Below are 13,249 nucleotides of genomic sequence, written 5' to 3'. Positions count from 1 at the left end.
TTGTAATGCCACAGAAGTCACACAAACATGGATTCTCAATTTCCTTATTTGGAATATGTGGAGAAAAATTCCAGTTTCTCATACCACACAAAAAGCTGTGCGTTTCAAATGGAAGTATCAAAATGCCTAATTTATTACATATCTTGTATGCTCTTATCATCACTTTAGTAATAACAAACATTTGACAGCCGACATGTTTATCCCACACTTATGTAATCAACTGCTACTGTAGGAATGTAATAAATCTGTGGTTTCTATACATTTATTCATTTTTCCATTTTCGTCATGGCTAACTGGATGTTTTTCTGAATTCTCTATGTAGCAAATAGTTACTGAGCATTTACTGTGTCCACTCCTACAGTAGGAGCTGATGTTACAACAGTGAGCACATTCTGTCCTCATGGATCCCTCAGTCTGAAGGAAAAGAAAGACATCAAGCAACTCACCCCACGTGTACAGATATATATACAAACTGTTAAGTGGAGCATGAAGGAAAAGGGCAGGTTGCACGAGAGTTTTGAACAGGGAGATCTGAATGAGGTTTTTGACTGGGGACATCTTTGAGGAAATGAATCTTAGTCTGAGTAGATGTCCACCTCTGTGAATGTCTAGGATCAGGAAAGAAGAAGGAGGCAGGGAAGGGGAGGGTACAAGTTTGGGGAGGGGTGAGGAAGGGTGGGAGGGTGAAACCTGGGGAGGGAGGGATGGTGCTGGCAGGAAGGAGATGGAAGAGGTCCATGGATCACCTTGACCCTGTGAAAGCTTGGTTCCAGGTTTTGTTGGGATGGATCTACTTTGGTTTTGTCCTTAGCCCCAGGACATATCAATTGGTCCACAGATTGGTCTTTACTCCTAAAGCAATGCCCTCTGGCTTTTCAGTTAAGAGCCCAACATGTCCCACAAGTCCCTGTAAATTGGCAGGATTGATTTTTTTCCAAAGGTGTTCCTTCCAGCTTTAGGCAGATGTGGAAATCTTCAGCCCGTGGATCTCCCATCCCGCTCTCTCCTGAGCTTCTTGGTACCCCATCTTGGGCATGCGCAGGTCATGGATCAGCCGAGGAGCGAAGGGGAGTTTTTATGTGGGAGTTGAGGCCCTCCTTCTCTGACCCCTCCTTTTCCGGATTCTACCCTAAATTTCTAGCCACTCTGGCCACCCTGAACTCTGGACCCCGCCTCCACAGCCCAGTAAAATCTGGCTACTTTTCTGCTTGAGCATTATGATGCCCTGCAACTGGGATGCATTTTTAGGAAAAATTCAGTGAAACGTGGATCTCTCAAAATTTGCTTTCCTTCTCTCAAGATCAAATCTTGTCAAATATCATCCTGTTTTAAGTTGAACTTCAGAAACCTGAAGGAGGTTTTTTAATGCATATTTTCTATCCAGTGCTTCCAGTTGTAGCAAGACAGTCCAATAAAAGCGACTCTTCTGTGACTGGTACTGAAAAGCAAATCATCTGTTTGTGAACTTTTACAGTCATTGACTTGGTCTATTAATTTATTTAGGGCTGCAAAGTGGGACTATGCTAATTCTATTTGCTTATTTCCCTCTTTACCTATTACCTGGAATATACCTTTAAAGAGAAATGCCCTGTTATCTTCTATTTGATCTGTACCTTGAAGTACAGATCACATAGGAAAAGTGAGATAAATTTGATGTTTCCCTTCATTTACTAGTTTTCAAAATAAGGAGTTGGTTCCTTCATCTCTCTCATAGGTAACCGACTGGATTTTTGTTTTTCAGTATTGTCATGAACCCACTCACTTAAACATACTTAACATGTTGTGGAACTGTAGTTACTATCCTTACTGATGCTACAATATTTCCATTTTTGGTCAGTGAGGGCCTCCTCAGAAGGCTCTGAGTTCTTGTGACATAATCCCAGAGGGTTTCATAGCTGCTTCTTTTTTTTCTGGTATCCTGATAGCTCACCTTATTTTCATTTTAATATAACCCCATTTATCATCAGATTAAAATCTTAAGACTATCAATTTTTCAAAGAATTAGAATTTAACCTCTTTGATTTTAGGCCCACCAGAATCTATCTTCTTTTTCAAACTCCGGCATAAGCTCGGATTCCTCAGCTACGGTATCAGCTGATAAACAATTTGAGTGCAGGGATTGTATGTAATTCACCTGGATCAAGTTTGTAGCTGTTAACATGGGGGAGCTGCTTCATAAATATGTATTGAGTTCAATTATAACTATTCTTTAGAGTAAATCTAACACATTTACTGCCTTTCATTTCTCCCCCTAACCAGACATGTGGTGTAAGAGATTGGTCCCGAATAGACAGAAAACTCAGAGTCGGTTCAGTGTTAGTAGCTGCATTTCTCAGGCTGCTTTCTTGCATTTCCTATTAATGTGTTTTCCAAATTAAAATCTACTGATAGAAGCAGTTCCAACTTCCAATATTTTTTACACGATAAAAAGCATATTTTTATTAAGTTGGCCCGAGTTTTGTAATTGTTGACCTAATTCCATTTGTTAAACAGAATCCATAATTTTCTCTTAATTGGTCTGGATTTAAGCAAATAAACACAACACTTTCTATATTCTGTGTAGTTTCTATCCTTCTATGTGTTTGTTGTCTTCCAACCTTCTTAGTTCTCCCGTGTTCTACATCATATCTTTCACGGCCTGCACGTGCCTCCAGGTTGACGGGAAAAGCCTTCCTGAGGCTCACCAACCCTACCTCCCTTTGTTCGTGCACCTATCCAGAAGACTCAGGACAAAGAAGGAATAGCTGACTACAATACAGTACCATGTGTGCATGGTACGACGGGGAGCAGAATGACTGTTCCAGGAGCAGGCGGAAATGTCCTCTGACCCAAAAGTGAGGTGTCAGAGAAGCTGCCGGAGACAGTGATTTCTATGCTGAGAAAAGGTGCTGAATGAAAGACTCATCTCGGTAGACAAGTGAAGGCTCCACATGTGGTGATTGCCCTGGGCACTGTGCAAAGATCCCAAGTCTACAAAAATCATGATATCATGGCGTGTGGAAGAAATGGAAAGTGCTCAGTGTGGCCGGGAAGCTGGATGCTCTTCTTCTGTTGAGGATGAGGAAAGGAAGATCCTGGACAGCAAAATGAGGATGTTTACACAAGACTAGAGGGAAGCAACTCCGTATTTATACTGAGGGCAGCTGTCACAGCAATTCGTCCACCATTAAAGAACACTATGTCCTGTGGCTTAACGGCCACTTCCCCAAGGACATCTCAGACAGAGCTGCTTTCACTCAGTTTTGTCTCCTTTCTCTGCCTTTGTTTACCATTGTTTACTTTCCTTTGGGACATTCCGTAGACCGTGTTTCTTTACCACGAAACGTTTTCTCTTCTTGTTCTTTCTTCCATGAGTTATTTCCTTACCTACCTCTCTCGTCTAGATCTATAAACATGTTCACGGCTGCTATGGCCAAGGCATCTGAAATTTATACTTTCTCTTTGAACCCATAAAATTTAGCTTCTACTTCTCTCATTACTCAGGAAACAACTTCCAAGTTTTCCGACATAAAAGTAGAACATGCTCTTTGATATGGATTTTCCATTCACTTGATGTACCTTCATAACAAGTTACTGCCCTAACTCACCCGGACAGAGGCTAATAAAATCATGTGTGGCTCTCACAATAGCCACTGTCTCTACAATATTCATCAGAGCAGCTACCTAGAACTTCAGCGGACACATGCATTAGGCACAAGGAGGGGGGTGGCATAAAAATGCACGCTACCCGAAAAACAGCGTTAAAGACCTGCTTTAATGATGATAGAAATGCATTTGTCCTTTTCAAAGACATGAGCAGTTGTCCAAACACAGCACTTCATACTGTTATTATTACCAGAAATTCTGCAAGTGGAAAGTTATGATTTAATAACAATGATATTTATGTAGCTTTCAATTATGTATCTTCAGCTCAGAGGGTTTCGTGTTCCAACCTTCCGAATTCCCCAGGCTTGAATTCAGTTAAGTCAACAGTGCAATTAATTCTCTCTCCTGTGCCCTTTCAGAGCTCATTCACTCTCCTTTGCCCCTCTCAGCACATGGCACCACGTTCCAGATGCTTGTTCAAATCTGATAACTCAGGGACCCTCATGTGCGATCACTAAGATCTCTGAATCCACATCCTCAGTATATGTGAGTCTGATGTGAATCAAGAGAAGCCTCTCTCCTGATTGTTGGTGCTCTGGTCCTTACTGTTACTTGCACACATGAGACCAGAAGCCTCCTGACATGTGTGTGCCCTTATTTTCAGCCTGAATGACTGTTCTCCAATAAAAACCGATCCTCCAAGCAATTCTTGTCTCCGTGTTTGACGAGGGTCCACCCCTTCCCCTATCTGGACTGTCCTCCCAGCCTCTCAAGTGAAAATATCTGCACTTCAGTTTCAAACCTATTGCTATCAGCGTTCTTACACTTACACTCAATTTCTCAATCATTTTATTCCTCCCAACCTACACTCATGCTACCATATGTTACACTGAGTTTGTGTAATTTTTATGACATTGCCTCTTCTGACCTCTAGGGGTCAAGCACCAAGTGTTAGTTGCCACAAATGGCTCTGTTTTTACAAGTACTCACGCACGTACCCCCACACCCCACTTCTCCCTTTCTCTCTCTGAAATTAACAAGCAAGTTGAGAGCCAGCTCCGCAAGGGTCATCGCAGATCCCCGTGCCGGAGCTGTTATTCATGGTGGTGGTCTTGTAGATTACTTTGGCAATGTGTACATGCTTTTTTGGCTTTTATTGTACAGTCAGTACTATAAACTTTGCTTTGCATTTTGTAACTATGTAGTATTTTAGATAATGTTGTGTTTGTGCTTTGTTGTATAAAGTAAAAGGACTGTACTGAATAAACCTAGGATTAGAAAACAAAAAAAACCCCAATTATATATAATAATTCCCATTTATTAAGAAATCTACATTATTTTAGAATTTCTCCCTACACCCAATACCTAGTAGAGTTCTCTTTCAGCAAGTGTCAATAAATACTTAAAAGGCGAACACATGTATGATTCATAGAGTTGTCAAGAGCACTGGCTTTGGAAAGTAATGGATGTGAATTTAAATCTCAGATCTCACACAGGCAGTCTGCGTAATGCGGACAAAGTTCTTAATTTCTCTAAAGTTCACTTTCCCCCGTGTCAGGAGACTTGAAGCACCCTGGTATATAGCACTCTTAAGTGAGCAGCTCAGGCAAAGCCCAGAAAAAAGTCACATTAACTTGGTGCAAGCGATGTGGTTACAAAGGCTGTGGGTTGCATGCGGGCCTCCGGGCTTTCCCAAGACGCTCACTTAATTGCCAGCATGTTCAGGAATCCTGTGACTGGGATCTAGGAGAGAGACCCTGAACCCTCCCCAACACTGATTGTAGGAGAATGGCCTTGTGTATCTGAAGAAAATCCAGACTGATCTCGGACCTGGGCTACTCTGGGGAGTGGCACACAGAATCTTACAAGCTGTGTTCTTGTGCAGACAGCACCTGCCGCTCTTCCTTCTGAGGGCAAGGGGGGCTGGTGGTCCCCACTTATTTCTGTACCAGAACTCAGAGCAAGCCACGGGGCTCATGCAGCAGGCAATTCTGTTCCTCTCCTCTTACTCCTGCATAAAGTGGTAATATGCATGCCCCTATTTCACTGTGTTATTAGGAGTAACTCAGAAAATGCCTAAAAAGAAAATATCTGATACCTATTGACTATTTAATAAATGATAATTACATAGAATCATGCTTCAGTAAATTCATAGTCTGTGAGGCTGATACTATTAACAGGTGGATAATATAACTGTAACTGAAGAATTAAAATATATTTGATCAAATTCACTCAAGAAGGGACGCACACCCAACCCATTTTGGGGTCCTTTTAGGTTATCTATGATAATATTTTTCCATTGTTTATTATTTTTTCTCTTATCCAAAATTATACAACAGCCATTTTACCCTCAGTCCTGTCATACCATTTTACCATACGTGTTTATGTTTGAATTTCAAATCTTATTGGCTCTCAGTACCGTTACTTCAACTGCGGGTCAATGAAAACAGGAAGCTGATTAAATGCATGGACAATGTGCTCACTGCAAGAGACAGCAAATGAAGTCACAGGAAAAAGAATGTTCCACAGGGTTGCAGATCAATGAGAGTGGAGGGAGACTTGGGTCATCATGAAGCATATATGGCAGCAAAGAACTCAAAGGACCCTGTTCCTCAGCAGCCCCTTCCTTCCATGGGGACATGATGAGCGATGCTTTAGTTTTGGAAAAACTGTCAGTAGTCCTTTTTCAACGAATGTTGAATTTACATCCCAGATTGAATGTGTATCAAGGGTGTACAACTGCGGAACCTGTTTAATATTTCTGAGACTCTGTTAAATGGGTGATTTTTTTTTTAATTTTTTTTTTCAACATTTATTTATTTTTGGGACAGAGAGAGACAGAGCATGAACGGGGGAGGGGCAGAGAGAGAGGGAGACACAGAATCGGAAACAGTCTCCAGGCTCTGAGCCATCAGCCCAGAGCCCGACGCGGGGCTCGAACCCACAGACCGCGAGATCGTGACCTGGCTGAAGTCGGACGCTTAACCGACTGCGCCACCCAGGCGCCCCAAATGGGTGATTTTTAAGATGAAATGAGGACGTCTATAAAAACTGTATCTGACACGGAGTAAGGGCTCAAGAACTCTTAGCTATTTTTATACTGTGATAAATAAATACTTTGCAAGGTGGATGTTCTGAGTAAGTAGAGATGCAACTACAAATATAAAGCATCTGAAGTCTGTTTTGCTAAGTATCCAGGGTGCAGCCTGGGCTTTGCTATACTCTACGACCCAAACACAAATAAGACGGACTGTCTGAGTTCTGTGTTTCAGAATTGCAATTTGGGGTGGGACACTTTTTTTAAAGGGTGATTTTATTCCAATGGATCATTGCGAAGGAGGAGGTACCACGTAACAGGAACAGCTAAGCTGAGCTGTTGGAGACAAGAGAGTAAGTGGGTAGATGGTAAGAAGTACGCTTCCCTGGCTCATCTCTGCGAATCAACAGCTGGATGGAGCCTAAGCCTGCACGTGGGCTCTGGAGTCTGGCAGATCCGGCTGCAAACCCCGCGTTGTGACTTCCCATCAGCATGGCTTCAGCAAGTCCTAGTGCCTGAGCTTTTAGCCTCCCCTTTTGCGAAGGCGGGGTGGGGGAAGTGGCGGGACGGTGGGGGGGGGGGAGGTGGGAAGGGAATAGTAACCTAATAATATTTACCTGGACTTTTTAAAAAATTATAAACTGTTCATGTAATGCTGTAATAAGCACTCAAGAAAACGCTGCTACTTCTAGAATTTTTCAAAGACTTAGTACTATTAAAATTAGTGTTATTGCTATGATTATGATTACTGTTGATATTCACACTGTGATCGCTATTCTGTAGGCTCCAATGGGAACAAAAGGCCAGTTACCTTTGATGGGACAGAAGGATGCCGGGAACATCACTAACTACTGCAAGGAGATGTGCAGTCTGGACAACACAGTTTGTCCGTCTGACACAGTTTCAACAACGTCAACACGTCGCCTGTCCTGTGCGCGACCTATCTTGCCTGCACGCAAATGAAGTGAACCGGAACCTAACTGGACTTACATCAAAAAGTGATAAACTAGGGGCGCCTGGGTGGCGCAGTCGGTTAAGCGGCCGACTTCAGCCAGGTCACGATCTCGCGGTCCGGGAGTTCGAGCCCCGCGTCAGGCTCTGGGCCGATGGCTGGGAGCCTGGAGACTGTTTCCGATTCTGTGTCTCCCTCTCTCTGACCCTCCCCGTTCATGCTCTGTCTCTCTCTGTCCCAAAAATAAATAAACGTTGAAAAAAAAAAAGTGATAAACTACGTGTGACGAAAGCTTTAGTGGCTAAAAAGCTTTAGCTTTTAGCTAAATAGTGATATAGAGGAACTGAACAATCTCAGGCTCTTTTCCGGATTCTTCCGTGTACTAGGCGTGGGACACTGGGCAAATTACTGAATCTCTCCAAACCTCAGACTGCTCATCTGATAATTGTAGATCATGTTAACTAACTCACTGTTCCATAATAAAAGAGCATCTAACAGGATGGTGTGGCTTGAGGTAGGCTATCAATAACTCTTAGGCCCCTGCCCCACAAAAAGATATAATAAAATGCTTCATTAAGAGGAGACTAAGTGAAATCTGTGGTTTCTACCATTTTTTATGTGAAAGTATTTCAAACACATTTTATATTTTAGCAGAGGTCTTTACTTTTTCTATGAATTTATGTTGAGGGCACAGCATATTTATAAGTGAGTTACATGGCATTTTATTTTTAGGCTAAAGAGACCAACATTCTTTGGTGCCTAACGTTTGACTGGTTATACTAAATGGAACACTGTATCTTTTATGAAATTCAGGGTGCCTAAGTGAAACATCATCAGATACAGTTCATGGAGGGGGAAACTCTAATATTTGCAAGTTAGGATCTAGTTAATAATATTAGATTTGGATAAATGGATTCACATATGTCCATTAACAGGCAGCTGTGTGTACCTATCTCCGGAGGGATTGATCTATCTATAAAACGCTTCCATTTCTGATTTAAAATATAACACTAAATACTGAAGTCAATATTGCCATGCACGGGCTCGTGCGCACAACACACACACACACACACACACACACACACACACACACACACACGCTTTCCAGAAAGATCATTCCTGTTTTTCGATCTCTTTACATAGCTATAAAGTCAATTTCGGTGTGCAGGTTGGCTCTTAAAACATCTTTTGATCTCTACGTCAGTGTGTTGGGTAAACAAACACTTACTGTATGCACATCCGAACACCTCAATCCGCATTCCAATTCTGCCCCTGGGGTTCCACTCCAAAGGGATGAAGCGCAGAAATCGGGCTTTGATGGAAGGCTGGAGTCTATAGTACACAACACTGTCTGCATTTGCATTTCCTGAAAAGCCCTAAAAGAAAAGGGAAAGAAAGAAATCGATGCATTTGGAGAATATCCATTTTACCCTGTGACCTAGAGTGTCCACAAGCAATGTCTGATTTGTTTTTTTACTATAAAAATGGCTGCCTTCTCCAAGAAAATCATTATTACCAGTTACATTGTAATGTCCCTCTTCCACACAGAAGTCACGATTGCTCAAGCTTTTCTTTATATTGAGAGCAGATGAAATTCCACCTTCCCCATTAAGCCAGCTTTCAACATGATACCCTCAATAAACGTTGTTTGTATAAAGTGCAAATTATACTTAAAAGGTATTAACATTGTGAATGGCACAAAAAAATTTTGAGAAAATCTTCTCCCCGCATTAAAAAAGCAGGATCTGATTCAGCAAAGAAGTTGCTTAGTCACTGATGAATGATAAAAGTTAGGAACCTGTTTCCATTGTTTCATTTTATCCTCTTAGTAACATAAACAAAAGTATCACCCATTCGGAACTAAGGAACTACACTCTGAAAACAGGCTGTTCAACCTCACGCACTGCACTGCCGGTACGTCAAAGTGATTTAATAAAAAAAATAACAACACAAAAGTGCCTGTATTAAAAAAGAAAAACTGTTAAGGGAAATTAGAAGCAATAACAATTGGGAAGACCTATAATTAGACTTACAGACTCTAGAATCTGAAAGCTAGAAAGACCTTGAGAATGATGCTAAGCTGGCACAAAGTGCAGATGAGGAAATGAAAGGTCAGAAAGGTAGAAAATAATCCTCTGGTATCTGGAAAACTGTTGTATGGTAAGACCAAGAGCTACCCTCCTTCCGCAAAACCAGGATGCATCTGCCTACCACGTAGTTCACCTGCAAAAGCCACACACCAGAGCACCTAACATCTAAGCACTTTAGTTTTCTCCTCCATGACGAATGGTACGCTTTTATATATGAAAAAGTTAGGGGAAGTGGAAGTTGTTCTCAATAATTTATATTTATTTTTTTATTTCTTCTTCTCCTCCTCCACTACCCATCCTCCCTTCCTCCTCCTTCTTTTTTTTTTTCTCCTTTTCCCCTCTTTTGATTTTTTTTTTCAACTGTAACAATCAGCAAATGTAGGAACAAAATAAGGGATCTATTCACGCTCTTGGTAGGTCTGTTGACCATGACTGACTGGATCAACAAATACGGCTGGCCTCATGTAGACTGCATAAGAAAAAGGCAAATACATTAGGAATACCTATATACAGGGAGCCTGCTCATTTACCTACTTTTCTTTCCATTTCACTAATACCCCTTTAGCAGCATTTACCAAAATATTTTTTTAATATGAAATTTATTGTCAAATTTGTTTCCATAAAACACCCAGTGCTCATCCCAACAAGCGCCTTCCTCGATGCCCATCACCCACTTTCCCCTCCCTCCCACCCCCCATTAACCCTCAGTTTATTCTCAGCTTTTAAGAGCCTCTTATGATTTGGCCAAAATATTTTCTGATACATTTTTTTTAAAGGCTCAGTGTTTCATAGTCAAATTAATTTGATTTGGCTCCCCTTATCAATTGATTCCCTACTTCTTGCTCCCACTCCACCAATATTCCATACACCAGCTCTCAGGCTCACACACCACAGGCAGTTCTGTGATGGCACCTCCAAATTATATCCCAAATCTGGGCACCTCTCTTGATCTCAGCTATGACCACCAGTTCAACAAAGAATCATCTCACCAGAATTATCTCAATGACCTCGTCCTCACCTTTTTTGTTCTCCTGTTCCCTGGCACCAACCCCATATGCAGCCCTAGTCTCTTCCTCTCTGAGAAGTCAAAAACGTTTTTAAAGGTGGGTGCCTGGGTGGCTCAGTCGGTTAACCATCCGACTTCAGCTCAGGTCATGATATCACGGCTAGTGAGTTCAAGTCCCGTGTTGGACTCTGTGCTGACAGCTCGGGGCCTGGAGCCTGTTTCAGATCCGTGTCTCCCTCTCTCTCTGCCCCTCCCCCACTTGCACGCGCACGGGTGCTCTCTCTCTCTCTCTCTCTCTCTCTCTCAAAAATAAATGAACATTTAAAAAATTGTTTTAATTTTAAAGGTAAATCAAACCATGTAACCCCAACTGCTTTCTTTACCACTTAGAACAAAATCCAATCTCCTTATCAAACACACGCTCTTTGACAACACCCTCCATTAGGTTTATGCCACCCTGGAGCCCCTAGAACAACCAAGCTCAGGGCTGCTTAGGGCCTTTGCACCAGCTGTCTCTGCTGCTCTGTAAGTTCTCCTTGCAAGGTCTCTGGCACAACCAGCTCTTCTTGCCCTTTGAGGCTTTGGTCAAAATATTACCCCTTAAGTCAGGCCCTTGCTAATCACAGTTGCAAAGGCAGTGTACCTGGCACACCCCCACCACACCTTATTGCCTATTTTATTTTCTTCATGTTACTCATTATTTGGGGTCTTCTTCTGTTCGATTATTGTTTGTTTATCTTATCCCACTAGAAAATGAGCTCCATGAAAGCAAAGACCTTCCGTGCCCTCCATCCATAGTACCTAGAACATGGCTTGGCTCAAAGTGGTTCACAATAAGATACCTGTTGGATGCGTATGTTTGGGAAAGACTGGGCTTCAAAACAAAACAAAAGTCAACAGGTGTCTTATTTACAGAACCTCTAAGAGCATGTCAACTGTGAATGTGCTAAAGTGCACTGTATCTCCCATGACAGGGATAGTTCTCTGGTATGTTTTAAACATATTAGGCCCTCATTCTTAACTATTACTTCCCAGAACATAGACAGGAGAACACTGCTTAATTCCACAGGTATTTTAACTTTGTAATCAGACCCTTCCAGAAAGCTCCAACCTTCTCACTGGTCAAAATTTCATACTCTGGGCATTAGTGGTGGTGGTGGTGGTGGTGTGTGTGTGTGTGTGTGTGCCCCCGTGTGTGTTTCCAGGCTCCCCAAATCAGGGCAATGTGGGAAAGGCAATGCGGGTCGAGGCCCTGGTCCACTGACATTCAATCCTAATTAGACCCCCTTACACTTCGATTCTATTTTCCTGGGTGCCTCTGGCAGGCTAATACAATTCTGATTTCTTTCGGTGAACAGCTGGATGATGAATTAGATAACCTTCCAAAAGATCTCATGTTTTTTCAACATTAATGCACATTCACAGATTTAGACAGATGCCAGTATGATGTTCTCAACATCTTAAAGGATTAAGAGGAAAGATACATAGTGGCCGTGGCAACAGACAGGTAAATGGAAGGGGGAGGTCCACGCGTGGCAATCGTTCACATTTTACCTGATCGATTTATGAGCTATGTAAATTTTCAGAACATAAAGAAGAAATATAAGGTGCTTAGCTTATATACGTAATAAAAATGTCTTGGCACATTCAAACTTTTAAGCGGCTTTTTCTTACAAAGGGTGAGGGAACTTGTGAGGTGGGGGATACGGGGGTTTTAGCACATTCCAGTCACATCTGGGGTTTTTTTCTAAATGAACATTTTTAATTTTATAATAATCAGTATAATGAAAGAAGATGCAGACAGAGGAAGTGTGTTCAGGGACAGAACAGGCAGAACACTATGTTGGAATGCTCTGAGTACCTTAAATAACTTCCTAGGATCAATGTCAGCCAGAGAACAGGAATCACTGCTATCAATTAAGAATTCGTTAACTGAGCAATAATGTTCGTCTTGTCTTGCTCCTCATGGTGAAATTTTTTCAATGCATAAGATAAAGACTTTGCTTTGGAATTCTGTATTTAATGGGCCCTTTTTTCAGAATGGTAGTCAATTAGGGATGTGGCTGATGTTACATTACCTTATGAATGAAAAGTTCTATTTATACTATCAGGTTTCAAATGTACTTCCCTCACCTAAGAGATATTCTTCAACTTGCTATGAATACTTTTTTCACACCATCGCAAGTTCATAAAGAATGCATGGATTTAAGTTGCTCATTAAAAAAAATAATTTCATTATGTGGATGTTTATGTCTTCATTTTTCCTAATTTTTTTTTCATGTTTATTCATTTTTGAGAGAGAAAGAGTGCTAGTGGGGGAGGGGCAGAGAGCGAGGGAGACACAGAATCAGGCTCCGTAATGTTAGTGTAGCCTCTGATGCCCCCACGAGGCACTCAAACCCACAAAACTGGGAGATCATGACCTGAGCCGGAAGTCAGACCTTAACCAACTGAGCCACTCAGGCGCTCCTGTCTTTCCTTTTATTATAGATTCTGAACTTTGGTGTCTGTTAGAATTACTTGAGGAGCTGTTTAAAAATGCAATTTCTACATGTGAGTGAAAACACATGATATCATAT

The 13,249-nt window shown here is 41.7% G+C and overlaps 1 protein-coding gene across 3 annotated transcripts in view; it reads right to left on the bottom strand.

Moving 5' to 3' along the window:
* The window catches only part of CNTNAP4 (contactin associated protein family member 4), a 256,666-nt gene that overhangs the window by 113,840 nt on the left and 129,577 nt on the right, over positions 1-13,249 (bottom strand). For all 3 annotated transcript variants that reach the window (XM_040443180.1, XM_040443179.1, XM_040443178.1), the window contains exon 4: positions 8,803-8,950. In XM_040443180.1, the coding sequence (XP_040299114.1) occupies positions 8,803-8,950 (148 nt within the window). The remainder of the gene's footprint in view (positions 1-8,802; positions 8,951-13,249) is intronic.

The sequence above is a fragment of the Herpailurus yagouaroundi genome, unplaced genomic scaffold, assembly GCF_014898765.1.
Source record: "Herpailurus yagouaroundi ecotype Mexico unplaced genomic scaffold, PumYag 190, whole genome shotgun sequence".
Lineage (NCBI taxonomy): Eukaryota > Metazoa > Chordata > Mammalia > Carnivora > Felidae > Herpailurus > Herpailurus yagouaroundi.
This window is presented reverse-complemented; position numbering and strand designations above follow the sequence as displayed.